This window comes from Onychomys torridus, chromosome 1 (genome assembly GCF_903995425.1).
Source record: "Onychomys torridus chromosome 1, mOncTor1.1, whole genome shotgun sequence".
In the NCBI taxonomy this organism is placed as follows: Eukaryota; Metazoa; Chordata; class Mammalia; order Rodentia; family Cricetidae; genus Onychomys; species Onychomys torridus.
Window position 1 is genome coordinate 83,270,208 of NC_050443.1, and position 21,626 is coordinate 83,291,833.

At 42.2% G+C, this 21,626-nt stretch overlaps 1 protein-coding gene across 4 annotated transcripts; it reads right to left on the minus strand.

Annotated features, from left to right (window-relative positions):
• Positions 1-52: 52 nt before the first annotated feature.
• LOC118569204 (tripartite motif-containing protein 12A-like) lies at positions 53-21,626 on the minus strand. Of its 4 annotated transcripts, none has more exons than XM_036166954.1 (8): positions 21,571-21,626; positions 10,541-11,019; positions 8,906-9,001; positions 6,993-7,223; positions 4,178-4,200; positions 1,735-1,835; positions 1,483-1,509; positions 53-1,255 (listed from the first exon to the last, which is right to left on the minus strand). In XM_036166954.1, the coding sequence occupies exons 2-8, from the start codon at positions 10,958-10,960 to the stop codon at positions 651-653; spliced, it is 1,503 nt and encodes a 500-aa protein (XP_036022847.1). In that variant the 5' UTR covers positions 10,961-11,019; positions 21,571-21,626; the 3' UTR covers positions 53-650. The 4 variants fall into 4 exon arrangements, with proteins under 4 accessions (XP_036022847.1, XP_036022840.1, XP_036022854.1 ...); XM_036166947.1 differs by having other exon boundaries at positions 21,463-21,614; XM_036166961.1 differs by lacking the exon at positions 21,571-21,626 and adding an exon at positions 19,901-19,951.

Genomic DNA, 21,626 nt, shown 5'->3' on the forward strand with positions numbered 1-21,626 from the left:
TGTTCTGGAACTCGCTTTGTAGACCAGGCTGGCCTCGAACTTACAGAGATCCACCTGCCTCTGCCTCCCAAGTGCTGGGATTAAAGGTGTGCACCATTACTGGCCTGCAAGGGTGTATTTTTTAACCATGGACTCCTACATATAATTTTCAAAATGAATCAACAAGTTGTTAAATAACTTTCTTTAATCTTTCATTGATGAGTAGAATGGGATTATACAGACATAACACAGGCAAGTGGTGCAGCACTTGGGATCCATCTCAGGCATAGAGAATTAAAAAGGTATTTGGCAGCAGAGTTATCTTACATAGTGAGGCCTCAAATATTTGTTCTTGAACATACAGGAAATGATTTACTATTCTCACCTAAAAAAAAAAAAAAACCCAAAAAACAAAAAACCAAGGATCTGAAGAATATGGCCCAAAGAAATGAATATATCCTATTTACCAGTAAAAGATGCTCACAGAGAAAGACTAGAGACCGAAAAATATATATATAGGTATACACACACACACACACACACACACACACACACACACACACATACACACACACATAAAATAAAGGTAAAATGGTGTCCAGGAGTTCAAGCATATGAGATACACAATAGAGCCAGTGGCCTTGCACACTTGCACAGAAACAGATGAAGGTTTAACAGTCGGACGAGCACATTGTCATTGGCTCTGAACATCCCATAGGATTAAAATATGGAAAAACCCTATCAGGAAAGGATTTTGCACAGAATCTATAGATGAGAGTCCCATGGTGGGAAATATTGTAAAATGAGAGAGTACCAGCTGCATAGTCGAGGAAAATGCCAACACGACAGGGAGGAACCATCAGAGACAGAGTCAAGACACTGGGCTTGCCTGTGAAAGCACACTCCTCAAAAGCATTATACACACACTTGTTCCACAGCCCTATAACCCAGAAGCCATATTTAGGTTGATAACGTGAATCATTACTAATACCCAAGCGAAATAAGGGATCTAGGTGTCTTTCAGCATTTGAACGAAATAGCGGATTGAAGAGGTAGCTTCCATCACTTAATCCCAGAATCCAGGCACTTTTTCCAGACACATCTACTTCCCAATAATGTTTTCCTGATTGGATAGCTGGGTAGCCCAGGACACCTTCATGACAGTTCTCACCCCCAGGTGCAAAATTTCTTGTTTGATGGTCTTCATATCTTATTTGTCTCTTGTCCTCGGTAATGGCAATGTTTGGATTGTTGTTCTTAACCAGCGTCACTTGAACTGCACAAAAATGACAGGAGTGAGTGTCATGAGGACAGGAAACAGCCTCCTTTTTTGTGAAGTTATGAATAGAAGTTGAAGAAGAAAATGTGGAGGAACTGGAAGGAACTTGGTGTAGAAGACACAGGAGAGGCAGATACAACATATTCTGGGAGAGGCCTAACAGAAACACAAGCTCTGCAAGACAGTGAGAAGGGGTGGCTTATGGTGCTGTGTTATCTCCTTACCCCAGTAGCGTTGGGCCTCTATGAGCTCTGAAATGATAAAAATTCACAATATTAAATGCAAGCAAAGGTACTCTAAAATCCATTTCTTCTCCAGATCAGGGGAAGAGTAGAAAACGATGATAGGGTCAAAGATGAACGGTCATTTCCCATCAGAGATGGTCAATCCTCATTACATGGTATCTACTCTTCCTTGTCCGTATCTAGAAAGCACTAGAGTCCCAAAGGCAAGACGTGTGACCTAAGTCTCCTCACCTTGCAGCACCTGTAGCATGCCTCGCAGGTCAGGGGCTCTGAACACTCTTCTTCCTTCCTTGGGGATGGTTTTGGACTTCGTGAGTGAAAAACTGTGACTCCTGGGGATGAAAACAATCAACCTCCAGTCCCTCTTAATGACCCCCAGCCACCACTGACCTCCAGTCTCTCTTAATGACCCCCAACCACCACTGACCTCCAGTCTCTCTTAATGACCCCCAACCACCACTGACCTCCAGTCTCTCTTAATGACCCCCAACCACCACTGACCTCCAGTCTCTCTTAATGACCCTCAACCACCACTGACTCTCTCATTTCACAACAGATGTACTTGAGCTCTCTTAAGGACGTTGAAAAGGGATTTGAAAAATACAATCATGTGCTCTCCAACTTACTTTCAGTGTGATGTTGGGAAGAACTTATGTTCTCAGAATCATGGTTCTTGCTTTCTAAAATTATTTTCTGCCACTCTGCCTCCTTGAACTCACAAGAGATGATGAAATAATAAAGTTTTTTTTTCTTTTTTTTTCTTTTTTTTTTTTGGTCTTTCGAGACAGTGTTTCTCTGTGTAGCTTTGCGCCTTTCCTGGATCTCACTTGGTAGCCCAGGCTGGCCTTAAACAGAGATCCGCCTGCCTCTGCCTCCCGAGTGCTGGGATTAAAGGCGTGCGCCACCACCGCCCGGTTCAAAATAATAAATCTTAAAACTAAGGTACCTGGGAGAAAATGTGTCAAAAAATATATTTTTTCTGTATCCCAGAATCTAATCAATATTTATATGTATAATTCAGCTATTATTTGGCTTAAAAGAGCTAATTAGGAAATGTTAACGTTTTTAGTATTTTCTTTTTTTTTTTTTCTTTTTCTTTTTCTTTTTTTTTCCTGAGACAGGGTTTCTCTGTGTAGCTTTGAAGCCTGTCCTGGATCTCGCTCTGTAGCCCAGGCTGGCCTCGAACTCACAGAGATCCACCTGCCTCTGCCTCCTGAGTGCTGGGATTAAAGGCACGTACCACCACCGCCTGGCATTTTTACTATTTCTAAAGAGAAAATATTTTCCAGTTTCAAATAACCCTGCACTTTTGAATTATAACCTGTTTTTATGTTCAAGCTATTTGTGTATTATTTCTCCTGCAGTTATACATAAAATGTTTTTACATTTAAAAAAAGGACCAATACTATAGAATTGTATTACATGAAATATATAGAATATACAAATTCATAGAGACAGAAAGATTAGACGTTATCTCAAGATGGAGAAGGAATATAGAGCAATGATTTCCTAAGTACATAATTTCTGTTTTATGTGATGGAAAAGCCCCACAAATGGACTATCGTATCAGGATATAATATCATGAATGTAATAAATCAATGCAATTAATGTAATTAATGAATATCATAAATATAGTTATTGAATGAATACTGCTAATGTAATCAATGACACAAATGTAATTAATATCATGAGTGTAATTAATATCTTGAATGTAATTCATGCCACTGAATTATGAACTTAAAAATGGTTACAATTGCAAAAAATAAAAAATAATAATAAAGTAAACCTTAAAACAAACCAAAACTAAGGTACTCGGGGAAAAATGTGTGAAAAATATTTTCATGAATGTCGGTTCTTGGGAAAGGATCAAACAGCAGGGTACAGAACCCACACCTGAATGAATGCTCAAGGCAAAGTGTGCGAAATACACCTGGAAAAGTCCAATGTCTTCAACACCTTTAGCTAATACAGAGAATCGCAGATAATATCTGATTTTTCAGGCTCTTGTGGAAAAATTATGAACAGTTGGAGAAGATGAGGACATTGAACTAATATTAATATGATCCCAGTGTCTTAGGAAATTCCTTGGTGTGGCCATGTGAGTGTGCTATCTAAACCCAAGGAGATCCTCTTTCCACTGGAGAGTATGGGATGGAAATGGATCAGTTGGTCACACCTGTATCAAAGTGCTATGTGCAGAGATTCAGGACTATTTTTTGTAAATCTAAATACATCCAGAAAGACTGGATGTCTTCTAGTCTCAGGAGAAAATAACGTGAACATATAGGAATTTTCCCAATGGACAAGTTTGTGTACTTTGTAGACATAGAAGACACATCCCATCTACTACAAACCAAGCACCTGTTAAATCCAGATCCAGAGCCACATGCAGGCACACTGGATGAGTAAAATGCTGAAATTACAATGGAGTTAAGAGTACCCTAATCTTTTTCTCTCTAATCCCACTACTGAGCCGAATGGTTCCCCACAACCCATCGCTCTACCAAAGACTCTATTCTCAATAGTGGCAAAACACTCAGTCCCTGTTTTTTGTTTTGTTTTGTTTCATCAGAAATTAAATACTACATGCTCCAACCTGGGAAAAATTACGTTTTGCTTGAAAAGTAAGTCATTCTTACCACACAGAAAACCTGCCATTGGCAGCCATACATACCATTTTATGATGCCATCCACACCCTAGATAGAACAGAGAAAATGGGAGTTAAGACTTCTCATTTAGATGAGAACCCTTGTAACTGAAACTGAAAGAAAACAGTCGTTGATAACACACAAGGAGCCATTTCCTGCAAGTGACAGTTGGTAGATGAGCTGATTAAGGCAGCAGAGATCACTGTAGGGAAGCAGGCAGCTTCTCCACAAATGGACTCACTCCCAGAGTGCAATGCACACATGCTGGAAAAATGAAACTGCCTGTGGCAAAGCAGTCAGAGCACCAGGAAGTGCCTGCTCCTCACATACACTGGACCCACAAGACCAGAAGGCATCACAGTGGGGGCAGGGGTCTGAAGGAACCACTTAGAAAGGACTCAGAACCTATCCTTCCTCACACGCCAGAACACAGGGAACACGTGGGCTGCAGAGATCTACACAGCACCAAGTAGAACCTTCTAGAGTCATAGGGATCTGAGATGCTCATCTTTCAATTCAGCATAATTCACATCAGCAGTGTCCTTTTTACTTATTTTTCTATTATCATATACTCCACTCTTGCATACACCTCAGTGTGGTTTGGCTTTTATCTGTGATTTGCTCAGTTAGGCTTTGAGATGGTTTCTTCGCCATACAGTCTAGTCGATCACATTCTTTGCAAGACTTTTCACCCACATCTCATAGGCTTTCCTTCTTATTCCTACATTTTTTTTCTTTCTCTCATTATTATATCTCCTGTTTTAACTTCTTTTTAAGTTCCTTCTATATTTTATTTTATGTGTGTTTTGCCTGCGTGTATGTCTGTGCACCACATGTATGTTTGCCTGGTGCCCATACAGGTCAGAAGTGTCTGTCAGATCTCATGGAACTGGAGTTACAGAACTCACTACGAAGATCATACTGGCTGGAATTTGTGACAATTCTCTTGCTCTGTCTCCAAAGAGCGAAGAATACACAGGTCTGCCAGCATAGCTGGCTACAGTAAATGTAACATAAACTAAGAAAGCTATATAAAATGGCTCTTAAAAAAATCACGAGAAAACTAATCATTTCTATTACAGCTAAATTCTGGAGTTAAAAACATGCCGTCTTAAAGCCATTTGTACATTCCTGTCTCCTGAAGCATTATTCCAATAGCTGACAAATGGACTCAACCTCAGCAGCAATCAACAGACAAAAATAATGTGGTACACATACACAATAGATTACGAGATAGCTTTTATAAATGAAGAAGTACTATCATTTGTGGTAACATGGATGAGCCTACAGAGTCCAGGTCACATGAAACAAGCCAGGTTCAACTAAATAAATACTGCATAAGATCACGTGACTATATGGAAGGTACAAAAACTGATCTCATAGGCGACTAGAATGGGAGTAGACAGTAGTTGGGTGGGGGAAAGTGGGATAGATGTTGCTCAAAAGATAAATTTCTAATATTGTAAAGTAAGTACAGTGAGTGGGTATAGTAAATAATATATTCTTCAAATTACAAAAAGACTTGAACTGTTGCCATCACAAAAAAAGCAGAGTAACAATGTGAGGTGATCCATGTGTGAACCAGCATCATGTAGGCATTTCACAATGTATGCATATTGTAAATACCATGGGATATATACATTTTTAAAATTAAAATGAACACAACAGGAAAGTGAGAAATTGAAAAGATGTTGAGGACTTCCTACAACCAACATTGCCTATAAATTTTACAACTTAGATGGAAGAAATACATTCCCGGGGTTGGGGATTTAGCTCAGTGGTAGAGGGGTTTGGTCCTCGGCTCTGGAAAAAAATAGAAATACATTCCCATAGAGACATATAAAACCAGAAAATAACACAGGAAGCTAATTCTGGGCTGGTAAGATGGCTCAGCAGGTAAAGGCTTTCACCATCCAAGCACATGGACTTAAATCCCTGAAGTCACTAAAGGTGGAAGGAGAAAACCATCTTTCCAAAGTTGTCTTCTGACCTATACATTTTTTTTTGGGGGGGGGGGGGTTCAAGACAGGGTTTCTCTGTGTAGCTTTGTGCCTTTCCTGGATATCACTCTGTAGACCAGGCTGGCCTCAAACTCACAAAGATCCACCTGCCTCTGCCTCTCGAGTGCTGGGATTAAAGGCGTGTGCCACCACCACCTGGTACATAAAATATTTTTAAGAAGTATAAATGACCTAAATAAATGTGATATAAAATAATATAAAAATTTTACACTTCTTTAACAAAACAAACTCACAATGTGCAGTTGCTTAATTAGTTGAAATACTTTTTAAAGTAATGTCAGTTCATTATTTTTAACTTTTATTATTATTTTATATGTATAGACATTTGCCTGCACATATGTCTGTGCAGCACTAGCATGCCTGGTACCTGTGGAGGTCAGAAAAGTGTGCTGGATTCCCTTGAACTAGAGTTACAGGCAGTCTCAAACTATAATGTGGGTGTTGGGAATTGAACCCAGGCACTCTGGAAGAGCAGCCAGTGCTCTTAATTGCTCAGCTACTGCAGAAGGGAGAAGCCTCACCTCATCGTATGGTAGACAACATAAACATCTCTTGTAACTGGAAGTTCCTTGTTTACCAGTGACTAGCTGGAGTTTATCTTTTGTGCTGCACTTGATAAACCAATAAAAATAGAATTCCACTCCTTGCCATCCATGCACACAATGATTGCCCAGCCTCTGAAACTGGTATAGGACAGAGTTCAGGGAGGGTCCAAAGGGCTCTACTGTCATCACCAGGAAGATCAGAGTTAGCACTGAGGGAGGGAAATGGCTTCCAGGTCTCCTGACTCTCAGATGCTGGGACCTCCTGCAGACTTACCTGCAGCATTTCCATGGTTGAGCACTGCAAATGATGCTCCACATCTGAGATCAGGTCTCCTAGCAACTTGCTCTGCTGGGCATGCTTATTTTCAGATTCTGCCAGGCTGTTCATAATGTCTTGCTCCTCCTGCTTCAGCTTCTGCATCTCATTCTTCTCCTCAGAGTCCAGGATGTCTCCCAGTCTTCTAAACTCCATCTGAACATTTTCTACATCTTTCTGTATTTGATTCTTCAGAGATGAGAAACGGGACAATTAAGGCGGGTGGTGGTGGTGCATGCCTTTCATTCCAGCACTCAGGAGGCAGAGCAGGAGGATCTCTGTGATTTCGAGGCCAGCCTGGTCTACAGAGTAAGTTCCAGGACAGCCAAGGCTACACAGAGAAACCCTGTCTCAAAAAAACAAAACAAAACAAAACAAGAGAAGGAGGAGGAGGAGGAGGAGGAGGAGGAGGAGGAGGAGGAGGAGGAGGAGGAGGGAAGGAGGAGGAGGAGGAGGGAAGGAGGAGGAGGAGGAAGAAAGAGAAGAAAGAAACAGGAGAATTATTCTGTCAAAATGTGCTATGTGGGAAGGTTTTTTGTTGTTTTATTTTGGTTTTTTGTTTGTTTGTTTTCCTAGACAGGGTTTCTCTGTATAGTTCAGGATGTCCAGGAAGTCACTGTGTAGACCAGGCTGAGATCCACACTCAGAGATCCATCTGCCTCTGCCTTCTGAGTGCTTGGTTTAAAGGCGTAAGCCACCACCTCTAGGCTTTGTGGGGGAGTCTTTATGAGGAATGAAGATTCAGAAAAGGAAGGGAGTCTTAGGGAAGCATGTATAACCTTTTAGTGTCTGTTAATGATTCCAACACAAAGACCTCAGGTCATCTTTACCAAGACCACCTAAACCAATATGATACACCGGGCTATGATTCAGCTTTCACACAGCTGTCCGAGATGCTCATTCCTGCCTGTAATAATCCTCATTCCACTTTTTAAAAAGACTTTAGGGTTGGAGAGACAGCTCAGTGGTTAAGGGCACTGGCTGCTCTTCTGGAGGACCAGGGCTCAATTCCTAGCAACCACATGGTGATTTACAACCACCTATAACTGTAGTTCTAAGAGATCTGATGCCCTCTTCTGACACACGTATGCTGGCAAACACTCATACACATCAAGTAAAAATAAACAAATCTTTAAAGTTGCTTAAAAATGACTTTAAAATATGCATTTATGTATTTATTTTGTTTGTGTGTATTTCGCCTGCCTGCATCATATGTGTGCCAGGTGCCCACAAGAAGCCAAAAGAGAGGATTGGATGTCCCCAGAACTAGTTATGGACGGTTATGATCCACCATGTGGGTGTAGGGAACCAAATTCAGGTCCTCTGGAAGAGCAAAAAGTACTCTTAACCACTGAGCCATTGTTCCACCGATCCTTGGTTTCTTATTTTGTTTCTTTGTTTAATTGGGGGAGAGGGATTCTCACCCTGTAGTCTTAGTTGCCTTTGAACTTTCGATGTAGACCAGACTGGCCTTGAACTCAGAGATCTGTCTCCCTCTGCCTCCCAAATGCTGGGATTAAAGGCATGTGCCACCATACCTGAATCTCACTTCCTGCAGCAGCTGAACCGTGAGTACATATTCATGATCCACTCACTCCCAAGCATCTTCCCCAACAGTCACAGCTTCCCCAAGCACCACAGGAGTGAGATCCAGGACTCAGTGCCCACTCTCACCAGGTCCCCTCCATGGTGTCAGCTCCCCACACAGCCAGGCTCAGCTGTGATGCACTCAGTGTGCAGCCCCAGCTCCAAGGGAACTGGTAGAGAGGACTAATCAAGGCCTCTTGTCCTCATCAACTACCAGGGAATGGAGAGCCGGGCAGCTTCTTGCCAGGCATCAGCCGAACTCTTTAGGAAGGGTCCCCACTTACCTCCCAGAAAGTTCTCTCCTTTTGAAGGTCATCTTTCCAGTTCTCCAATTCTTTCCTGTCTGCTATCAGCTTTTGCAAAGCTGCCTGGAGCTTCCCCTGTGGGAGAGGAATTGTAACAGTCAAGCTGTGTGCTTAGTAGGACTGCTGTTCCTAACAAAAGACCAGGAAACCCTTCTGGAAAAACAGGAAGCCTAAGACTGCTATGGTTCTTTAAAAGAATGTGATAAGAATGATGTACATAATACACCACACACACACACACACACACACACACATATATATATTTTTAATTTTTGGTTGGTTTTTGTTTTGTTTTTTTGTTTCTTCGAGACAGAATTTCTCTGTGAAACAGCCCTGGCTGTCCTGGAACTCACTTTGTAGACCAGGCTGGCCTCAAACTCACTGACTGCCTCTGCCTCCAGAGTGCTGGAATTAAAGGCGTGCACCACCACCGCCCAGCTACACATATGGTTTTTATCTGTTATGAACAAATAGATAGTAAACACTAAAAAGAAGGCAAACAGGGACAAAATCAAATTGGTCTCTGCAGAGTTTACAGAAACAGAGAGAATGGCAACTAAAATCTAGGGGTTGGAAGAAAGGAATAAGGTCACCATCAACTCAAAAAGGTTCTCTATCCTCTCAACCTCTTTTAAAAAGGTGGTCTCAAGCCAGGCATGGTGGCAAACACCTTTAATAACAGCACTCAGGAGGCAGAGGCAGGCAGATCTTTGTGAGTTCGAGGCCAGTCTGGTTTCCAAAGTGAGTTCCAGGAAAGGTGCAAAGCTACACAGAAAAACCCTGTCTCATAACAAACAAACAAACAAACAAAAAAACAAAACAAAAAAAAACAAAAACAAAAAAAAATTCTTGTTCCTCTTGCCTCAGAAATGTTGAGGTTACAGGCATCTGCTATCACACCTGGTTAAACTGCTTTTTTTTTTTTTACACTAATATGTAAAAAAAAAAAAAAAAAGAGTAAGCTAATAGCAAGGAAAGAGGAAATTCGGTGTAATGACTCACCTCATTTAATTTTTTAATTAACTAATTAATTGATTTTGTATGTGAGTGCGCTTGTGTATACCCACACTCATGTCACCCCAGGTATGTAGAGGTCAGAGAACAACTTGCAGGATCAGTTATCACCTTGAGTTGTGTGGTTTCTGGGTTCGAACTCAGGTCATTATGCTTAGCAACAAGCTATTGAGCCATCTCTTCAACCCTCATCTCATTTACTGTGATAGCTAAAGAATACTCAGAGCTTTTCTTGGACATAAAATCTCAACAGTATACAACAAGCTGTAAAAACATTTGCTCTTGTTCTAGAGTTTGAGCCCAGGTAGATTCTCTTATGATTAAACTCAGTGGATAGTCCTATTCTGTCAGGCCTCAGAAGGCAACAGGATGGAAGAGAATCCCAGGCCTCTGTTCCATGATGATCAAGTAACTGCAGGGTTACAAGAAGTAGAGATTTGGGGGCTGGGGATTTAGCTCAGTGGTAGAACGTTTGCCTAGCAAGCACAAGGCCCTGGGTTCGGTCCTCAGCTCCGACAAAAAAAAAAAAAAAAAAAAAAAGAGAGATTTCACGGCAGGTACTGTTTCTTGCTCTGTGCCCCACATCCTCCCACTTCTTACCTTGTACTCTTGGGCCACCTCTTCAATGAGAGCTGTTTGGTGACCACGGTGCTCCTGAGATCGCTCACAAAGCCAGCAGATGGCCACCATGTCCTTCTCACAGAAGAGCTGGAGTTTCTCTCCATGCCTTGCACAATGAAACACCTTCTGCTCCTCCTCTGGGCTGGACTTGAACCCCTTGAGCCTCTCCACTATGTTGGCCAATTGTCGATTAGGCCTCAGATTCCCAATTCGGTAACTCACTCGGCACACAGGGCAGATGCCCTCCCCTTCTTTGCCTTTGCTGGACTTGTAGTTCAGTGTGATGCAGGCTCGGCAGAAGCTGTGACCACAATCGGCACTCACAGGTTCCACCATCAGGTCCAGACAGATAGGACAGGTCACCTCCTCCTTTATATCCCCCATGAATTCGGAAGCCATAGTTGCTGTGATCTGCCTGTGTCTGCCTGTCCTGACTTCTGATACCCCTGCTCAGGTGCCTGCATGATTTAGAAGATAAAAAGAAGGCCAAGTAAGAAAGGGAGGGACAGAATGAACACTGTGCAGAGACCACGATGGGCCATGACCACAACAGTACAAGGCAGGGGAGAGAAACAATTCAAACAACTAAGATAAACATGCAAAAGTAACATTCATCTAACTATTTCCTAATGTTTCATATCCTAAACTGAATTCTTAGAGCAAGGGCCAAGGAAATAGTTCCAATATAGAGCACTGGCCTAGAATGCACAGACCCAATTACTGCACAAACAAAATCAAAATAACAAATAATTAAAATCAGAAATAGCCGGGCGGTGGTGGCGCACGCCTTTAATCCCAGCACTCGGGAGGCAGAGGCAGGCGGATCTCTGTGAGTTCGAGGCCAGCCTGGGCTACAGAGTGCTGGGATTAAAGGCGTGCGCCACCACCGCCCGGCGAGAAACCCTGTTTCAAAAGACAAAAAAGAAAGGGGGGGGGGAGTGAGAGAGATGGGGAGAGAGAAAGAGAAAGAAAGAAAGAAAGAGAGAGAGAGAGAGAGAGAGAGAGAGAAAGAAAGAAAGAAAGAAAGAAAGAAAGAAAGAAAGAAAGAAAGAAAGAAAAAGAAAGAAAGGGAGAGAGAAAGAAATGGCATGCATGAACATCCTGCCACAGAAGTTCAGGCATCTTCTTTGATTCTGAACTGCCAGTGTGGCTGGTATGCAGAGAGCTGGAGGGTGTCTGGTATTGCATAAGCCTCTAGGAGACAGAATACGTGACACTTCTCAAATGACTGATTAGGCCTCAAATTCTGAAACAGGTAACTAACTCAGAGGTCTTTCCTAAAATTAAGGCAAAACCACCAATGCTAATTACCAGTAAGAGTACCCTGCCATCCCAGCAAACAGAATTTGGATGAGTCTTGAAGCCGTCTCTCCCAGTGCCAACCTGACACAATGCCCACCTCTCATGAAAAAAGAGCCCTGGTTAAAACATGGCATCCTGGCTTCTATGCTGAAGTGTCTTGGAACCCTATGTCTTCAGAACTATAATTTGCCCCTGGAAATTGCCCCTGAGCCACTGAGATTGCTGTCTTCCCCCAGGAGCCACCATCTCTGTTAAGCATCCCACCTCCTGAGATCTGAGGACTCTGCTACCCTATCTTCCACAGCATGGCCCTGCCAACCACACTGTTCTAGATCTCTAGGGGTCAGAGCCACAACTGAGGTCCTCACTGCTGCTGTGCACTGTCCACTCCATAATGGACTAGCACAGCCTTTCCCTGCTTTTGTCTACACTGCGATAACAGATTTAATGAAACTTGGTAATTTATAAAGAACAAAGATTTATTTCTTAAAGATCTAAGACAGAGAAGTCTAAGACGGAAGGACTCACCAGCTATGAGTCCTTCATTTTCTTGTTTTTATTTACTTTTGTGTATGCTTTTTTTTTTCTTTTTCTTTTTTTTTGACAGAATCTCACTATGGAGCCCTATTGACCTGGAACTCACTAAACAGGCTGAACTGGCTTCAAACCCTCAGCTCCTGAGATCATCTTGCTGTATCACTTCATGATGTAAAGTTGAAAGGAAAGAGGAGATGTGTGCATTGAAAGGAAAGAGATGTGTGCAACCAAGGGTGTTTGAGGTGAGGATTCCAAACTCACACTTTCACCAGGAATCAACCCATATAGGAGTGGTTATCCCTACAACAGTAACAATAGTCCTCTCAGGAAGGCTAGAGGCTTCAACTTTTAATTTTGAGGACTAAATTTATTATGAATTTTAGTGGGCAGAGTCAAACATAATGTGTACCATTCTAAGCTTTTTTTGACCCCTGAAGTCCAAGCTGCCAACATGCCCTGCTAACCCAGAGCTGAGCCTCTAGAGATCTTTTTATTTCTTTGTTTTATTTTTCTTCTATTTTTTTAATTGAAAATAGATTTCTTCTCTCATACAATACATCCAGACCACAGTTTCTCTTCTGTGAACTCCTGCAAGCTCCCTCCCACTTCCCTTCTCCCTCAGATCCTCTCCCCTTCGGTTTCCTCTTCAGAAAAGAGGAGGTCTTCAAGAGACAATGGCCAAACACAACAAAACAAGAATAAAACACAATGCAAAAGCCCTCAAATTGAAGCTGGATAAGGCAACTCAATAGGAGGAAAAGAGTCTCAAGAGCAAGCAAAAGAGTCAGAGATACACCATTGTTAGGAGTCCTACAAAAACACCAAGCTAACAGCCATGACATACATGCAGAGGACCTGGTGAAGACCTGTGCAGACCCCATTTAGGCTTCAGTCTGCAAATCCCATATAGGCTTCAGTCTATATGAGTCTATATAGTTCCTGTTTAGTTGATTCTGTAGGCCATGTTCTCCTACTGTCTTTAACCTCCCTGATTCCTACACTCTTTTCTCCCCTTCTACGCAGAGTTCCCTGATCTCTGAAGGGAGGGACCTGATACAGACCTGATTTAGACTCTCTTTCCACATAATGTCTGGCTGTGCGTCTCTGCACTTGTACCCATCTGTTGATGGAGAAAGCCTCTCTGATGACAATTGAACAGGCATTGATCCAAGGTCTTTTAGCTGTCCAGTCTCCAGTCCCCTAGCCATCCTGGCAGTGTAGGCCAGTGCTCCCTATCATGCTTGAGCCTCAAGTTAAATCAGACTTTGGTTGGCCACTCCCACAAGTTCTATGTTGTTGTTTGTTTCTTACTCTTTTTGGGAGGCCTGCCACCCAGCTCCCAAATAAACCACACACGGAGGCTTATTCTTACTTATAAATGCCCGGCCTTAGCTTAGCTTGTTTCTAGCCAGCTTTCCTTAACTTAAATGATCCCATCTACCTTTTGCCTCTGGGCTTTCCCCATTCTCTTATTTCTGTAAATTTTCCTCTTATTCTGTGGCTTGCTGTGTAGCTGGGTGGCTGGGTTGCTAGGCCCTGAAGTCCTCCTCTTTCTTCCAGATTTCTCCTTCTATATATTCTTTCTGCCTGCCAGCCCCACCTATTCCTCTCTCCTGCCTATGTATTAACCGTTCAACTCTTTATTAGACCATCAGGTGTTTTAGACAGGCACAGTAACACAGCTTCACTGAGTTAAACAAATGCAATATAAACAAAACTAACACACCCTAAAGTAATATTCTACAACAGTTCTACACCACCATTGCCCCAGCACATCTTTCAGAAGGAACAGATTGTAGGTTGAGGTTTTTGTGGCTGGGTTGGTATCCAGGTTTCTCTTTCCTGCAGAGTACCTTTTCATGCCAAAGAGAATAGAACATATGGCTCTATGTAGGAACCAGCTCAACCTCTCTACATTCAAAGAGCTGTGTTGATGTTGTCCTCTGTAATGGGGCCCTGCTGCCCATTTGTGGAGAGTGACCCTCTGTCCTAGCATCAATCCTATGTTATTCAGGGATCTCCATAGGACCCTCTTGGCCAAAAAGAACTGAATGCAATCCAGTCCATGAAGAGAAGCCTTGCCTGGCTACCAAAGTTGGCCAGTTCAGATTCTGTACCCTCCAATACTGGGAGTCCTCACTAGGGTCACCCTCACAGAGTCCAAGAAGTTTATACTGCATTAGGTTTTACATCAATTCTAGCTGCCTCTTCTTGGACTCTCCCACAACATGTCCCCTCCCACTCCTGCCCTCAGTCCACCTGCAAAAATCTATTTCATATTCCCTTGCCAGGGAAATCCATGCTTCCCTCTAGAGCCCTCCTCTTCACCTACCCTCTCTGGGTCTGTGCATTGTAGTTTGATTACCATTTACTTAACAGCTAATATTTACTTCTAAGTGAATACATACCATATTTGGCTTTCTGGGACCTTACTTGGGATGATGTTTTTCCAGTTCAATCCATTCGTCTGAAAATTTCACATTATTTTTTTAACAGCTGCATAATACTACATTTTGTAAGTGTTTCACATTTTCTTTATCTATTCTTCTGCTGAACAACATCTAGGTTGTTTCCAGTTCCTGGCTATTATGAATAAAGCCGCAATGAGGCAGGATGAAGTGTTCTTTGGGTATATGCCCAAGTGTGGTACAGCTGGGTCTTGAGGTAGATCAATTCACAACTTTCTGATGAACTGCCATATTGATTTCCTTAGTGGCTAAAAGTTTGTACTCCCACCAGCAATGGTGCAATGTTCTCCTTGCTCCACATTCTTACCAGCATGAGCTGTCAACTTGTAGCTTTCTTTCTAGCCATTCTGACAAGTGTAAGATGGAATCTCAAAGTAGTTTTTGTTTGTACTTCCCTGATGGCTAGGGATATTGAACATTTCTTTAAGAGTTTCTCAGCCATTTGGGATTCCTCTATTGAGAATTCTCTGTTTAGATCTGTACCACATTTTCTAATTGGATTGTTTGGGATTTTGACACCTAGTATCTTGGGTTCTTTATATATTTTGGGTATTGGACTATGGTGATATTTTATTTGTGCTGAAATGTGATTTGTATGTTAATAAATAAAGTTGCCTGGGGGTCAGAGCTAATAGCAAGCCATAGCATTAGTCTGGCAGTAGTGGTCCTTAATCCGATCACATGGCAGGCACAGTCTGTGTGTTCAAGGATACAGCCAGCATGGAGACACACGCCTTTAATCTCAAATACCAACCACAGGAGACCTGGAGGTCTGTATAGACAGGCAGTGATGAGGAGGTCATGTGGTTGGGTTTACAACCAATGAGAAGGCAGAACAGAAAGTCAATAGAAAGACAGACACACAGGAAGTAGGTCTCTTTCAGAAGGGAAGGACGGCAGTGTCAGCAGTGAGGAGTAAGAGGGTTTTAGTCTCAGCTATTCTCTACTGGTCTGACCTCTTGTGCTTTTAACTCTGCATTTGGCTCTGTGTTTTTTTATTTAATAAGACTGTTACATCTAGGTTAGACTGGTATCAGATGTAGAGTTGGTAAAAATCTTTCCCCATTCTGTAGGCTACTGCTTTTATTGTCACTGTCCTTTGCCCTACAAAAGCTTTTATTTATTGACAGTGTCCTTTGCCCTATAAAAGGTTTTCAGTTTCACGAGGTTCTATTTGTTAATTGTTTATCTTAGTGCCTGTGCTATCAGTGTTCTATTCAGAAAGTTGTCTCCTGGGTCAATGCATTCAAGGCTTTATCCCACTTTCTCTTCTGTAAGGTGTTTCTGGTTTTATATTGAGGTCTTTGATTCACTTGGATTTAAGTTTTGTGCATGGTGACAGATATGGGTCTAATTGCATTCGTCTACACATAGCTATTCAGTTAGATTGGTACCATTTGTTGAAGATGCTTTCTTTTTTTCCATTGTATATTTCTGGCTATTTTTTTTTTAATCGAAAACTAGGTGTCCATAGGTATGTGGATTTCGAGACAGGGTTTCTCGGTACCTTTGGAGGCTGTCCTGGAACTCGCTTTGTAGACCAGGCTGGCTTCGAACTCACAGAGATCCACCTGCCTCTGCCTCTCAAGTGCTGGGATTACAGGCATGCGCCACCACCGCCTGGCACCATGTGGTTTATATTGCCATAGCTCTGTAGTACAGTTTGAAATCAGGGATGGTGACTCCTCCAGCAGTTCTTCTATTGTTCAGGATTTGTTTTTCCAGATGGAGTTGAGAATTGTCCTTTCAAAGTCTGTAAGGGTTGTGTTGAAATTTTCATGGGAATTGGTCGAATCTGTAGATTGGTAAGATTGCCATTTTTTACTATGTTGATCCTACAGATCCATGAGCACGAGTGCTCTTTCCATCTTCTGATACCTTCTTCAATTAAAGTTTTTATCATACAAGTCTTCTACTTGCTTGGTTAGAGTTACCCCCAAGATATTTTATATTATATGAAGCTATTGTAAAGAGTATTGTGACCCTGATTTCTTTCTCAGTCTGTTTGGCATTTTGTATAGAGCTCTTTTTCAATCCTGAATCTATGCTGTTGTTCTGCCCTGCCCTGCTGCTGAGTCAGAGCCATATGTAGCTATATTCCTTCTCCTTGGACTTGAATTGCTATGGTGGGCTTGAGAGTCTCAGGTCATGTTTTGTAGTACTCTCCATCTGTGGCAGTTTGAAAGAAAACAGCCCCCAAATGGAGCAGCACTATTAGGAAGTGTGGCTTTGTAGGAGTACATGTGGCCTTGTTGAAGGAAGTATGTCACTGTAGGGGTGGGCTTTGAGGTCTCCTATGCTCAAGCTATGCTCAGTGCAGTAGACAATTTACTTCCTATTGCCTGAGGATGAAGATGTAGAACCCTCAGCTCCTCCTCTAGCACCATGTCTGCCTGTATACCACTGTGCTTCCCACCATGATGATAATGGACTAAACCTCTGAAATTGTAAGCTAACCCCAATTAAATGTTTTCCTTTATAAGAGTTGCCAGGTCATGGTGTCTTTTCACAGCAACAGAAACTCTAATGAAGACAGCATCTATCAGCATTTTTTTGTCTGTTTGTTTGTTTGTTTGTTTGTTTTTGGTACAGGGTTTCTCTGTGTAGTTTTGGTGCCTGTCCTGGATCTCACTCTGTAGACCAGGCTGGCCTCAAACTGACAGAGATCCACCCTGGTTCTGCCTCCAGAACCAGGGATTAAAGGCATGCGCCACCACCTCCCAGCCTATCAGCATTTTGGTGGTGATAAACTTATGAAGCAGGTTCCATATGCGACAGTGGTTCATTTCACACACCCCTGACCCCACAGACACTCTGAACACATATCTAAGAGAGGCTACCATTGGCCTTCCATACTTTGGAAAAGGAAAATATCAAATCCCCTACAATCCTTCCTACTGAGGATGCTAACAAGCTGCATGGTTACTGCTGTTGTCATAAATGCCTGACATTCAGGCCATGGAGACATTTTCAGACTTGTCAAGCACTGAGCCCTGTATGAAGACTATTACCACTGTACCCACTTAAGATCCAAGCCACCACACCTAATCAAATGCCACCCTCATGTGGAATGTGTAAGTCGTTCCTGATAGAATCTCACTGGAAAAGTTTGGAAGAGTTATATGCAGGCATTAACACAGGGAAACACACACATGTAGGTCCCTGGAACTCCCAAGGTTGGGTAACTGCAGCCCTGCTTGCCAACCTTGACCAGATGTCCTCCCTATGCTGATTCCCTTCCGGTCTCCACCCTCCTGAATGCTCACCAGAGGTTCTTTGTCTATAAATCCTGCATTTGGGTGTTAACAGCTTAGATGTAAGAATGTAGAAGATCAGTAGCGAACTTCTGCCCTCCGGGGGTTCTTCCATTGTGCTGTAAGCCTGTATTTAAGGTTTCCTCCCTTCTTCAATAAAGGGCATTTTGCATCCTGCTAGCCTAGCATGAATGACCCGCTGTCGTTTGTCTCTGTATTTTGATCCACAGCCCCTTGCTCGGACCTGGTAAACAGGTGGTGGTAGTGCGGGCACTACTGCAACACACACACACACACACACACACACACACACACACACACACACATACACCACAAACAAAAAATAACAACAACAAAAAAAACAAAACCAAATAACATCAAAAAGTGAGAAACATCACTATCAAAGGGCTATTATCATATTCTAGTAACTGACTTCAAAGAATACAAATCATGAATAATTCAGATAGGAATTCAAAATACCAATGAGAAAAACCAGAAAATCAATAATTCAATAGAAAAGAACACCGAAATTCTAGAGCTTAATAATTCAATGAATGGGGCTGGAGAGATGGCTCAGCGGTTAAGAGCACCAGCTGTTCTTCCAGAGGTCCTGAGTTCAGTTCCCAGCAACTACATGGTGGCTCACAACCATCCGTAATGAGATCTGGTGCCTTCTTCTGGCACACAGAAAAACACTGTATACATAATAAATAAATAAATCTTAAAAAAAAATAATAATTCAATGAATGAAACTGCCCCTGAAATAGACAAATTCAACAGTAGACACAGGATCAAACAAAAAGTTTATCGACTTAAAGTCAGTTTACTTGAAAGTATCATGTCAAAACAAATTTTAAAAAAAACCCAAAACAGTAAGACAAAGAAGAAAAAATATCCTACACTGATATACCCAGTGACCATTGGAGAAAACTAATTTTAAATTTTTAAGGGAGGGGGCATGAAGTTGGTGGGTAGAAAGGAGGGAGAAATCTGGAAAGAGTTGGGAAAGGGGAAAGGATATGATCAAAAATTAAAAAAACATTTTTTAGAAAAAAAAGATAAATAAACCCACCTCAAAGTATCATGTCAAAGACAGAGGTCATGGAGAGAACAAATATGCCGATTTCTGGGGCACTGTTCAGAAAATCAGTGTACTCATTATGAGTGCTCCACAAGGAGATGAAACAGAGGATGCAGATAGGAAATGAGGAAGGGACTGGTTTTGAATTAACCCAGCGGCACACAGGACATTCTCACCAACCGCAGCAGTATACACGTGGGGACACTGTTCTGGAAGGCTAACCCCTGGGGTTAGCCAAGAGAGGTTCTAACAGTGTAAGAAGACTGAAATGATATGAAATACCTTTTTTTTTTTTTACTGCAGTGGTATGAAACTAGAAATCACTAATAGAGGGGATTTAGGAAAAATTCATAAACACATGGAAATTACACAACATTCTCTAAACTGATGAGCAAAGAAGAAATCAAAGGGAAGTTTTTTAAAAGGAAAGGAAATGACAACGGAAGCATTCCATTGGGCACCCGAGACGGTCGGTCTAAGAGGGACACCTACTGGGACAAAATTACACACCACAAAGGAAAGCTGACTCAAGTAAGTAAATTACTTCTTGGCCTCAGGGAAGTAGAAAAAGAAGAATAAAGTAAGCCAAAGATAGAGAATGCAGAAAACAGAAATACAACAACTAGAACAAAAAGATCCTAGGAAAATGTAATGAATCATCTGAGTTGTTCTCCCCCCCCCCCTCTCTCTTATTTACCTATTCAATTATTTTGAGAGCAGGGTCTCCCTATGCAGTCCTGGATGTCCTGGAACTTCTATATAGATCAGGCTGGCTTAGAACTCACAAAGATCATCTTGCCTCTGCCTTCCTAGTATTGGGATTAATGGTGTGTGCCTTCTGCCAGCCACTTTGAGTTGTCATCTTCAAAACAATACACAGTCAAATAAACAAAACCAACAGAAAAATAGGAAGGTTTGTTGATGTCTTCTGGGTGCCTAGATTAGCTTGGGGAAAGTTGTGATATCCCTGATCAAACTGATTTCTCTCATGACCTTTTATCATTAGACATTTTTCAAATCAATCGGGAATCTAATTTTCATTATTTCAAGGTAGAAAAGGTTGTGGCAGCAGTGATGTGCAGCTGCCACTCCAGTGACTGCGAGGTGGGGATGGGGGCTGACTGAGGAGTTGGGGACGAGCCTGAGCAACACAAAATGTATCATATCTCCAAGAAACATTAGAAAAGCTGTCACTTCTGGGGAAAATCTTCAGAGGCACAACTGTAGCATTATCCTAGTCCTTCATTTCCATCTTCTGTCATGCTCTCCTCCCTACCTTGGAATCAAACCCAAAACCTGAAAAGCACCCTACCACTGAGCTAAGTCACAAACATTTTAAAATATATTTTATGAGGGGCTGGAGAGATGGCTCAGTGGTTAAGAGCACTGGCTGCTCTTCCAGAACTCCTGAGTTCAATTCCCAGCAACCACATAGTGGTCACAACCATCTATAATAAGATCTGGTGCCTTTGTCTGGCCTGTAGGCATACATGCAGGCAGAACACTGTACACGCAATACGTAAATAAATCTTAAAAAATATTTTATGAACGAGTCTGGTTGAGTTGCCCACAAAGGCCTTCAACTTCTGATCCTCTTGCCTTCTGCATAGCTGGACTCTCAGACTGAGTGAAGCACTACTTCACTTTTCAGGAAATGGCTGAAGGAGAAGGAAGTAACAGCAGTCATTTCCTGGCTTGGGCCATCACACAAGGTCAGTGACTAGATAACAGGCCCACAGCTTCTATTACTCAAACACAGAGAGAAGCCCTAAGAGTCCCTAGAACAGTGGTTCTCAACATTCCTCATGTTGGGGTGACCCCCGACCATGAAAATATTTGTTTCTACTTCTAACTGTAATTTTGCTACTGTAATGAATCGTAATGTAAACATCTGATATGCGATTCCTGTGGAAGGCTCACTCCATCTTACAGGGGTCGCGATTCACAGGCTGAGAACCACTTTTCCAGAGTATGCTGAAATTATCACACAAAAACGCCTTAAAGAGCAGAGGCTCTGACTTAGCTTAGCTGTAGGGAAAGGGACTGTGTTAGAAAACAGAGTTCCGGATCTCTTGGACAAGGTACAACTCAAAATTATAGAATATGAAATGGCAGGAGGAGACTGGATCTGGCTAAAAGCCATCTTTAAACTAGTCCTTTTTTTCCAGGCAGCCGCTTCCTCACGCTCCCCCATTTGCATTTTCAGCCAGAGGCCGGCAGCCCCTCCCTCTCCGCCCCCTTTTTAGACGACAAACTCACCCAAGCAAAAGCAATATTTTTCTTCAAAAGTCCTCCAGACTGCACCCTAATGTTGCTCAACCAACCACCAGACACCCGAAAGCTGTAAATCACGGAGAATTAACGCACCAGTCCAGAGCTTCAAGGTATTTCCGACTGCAAGCTAGAGAAACGAAAAGTTTGAG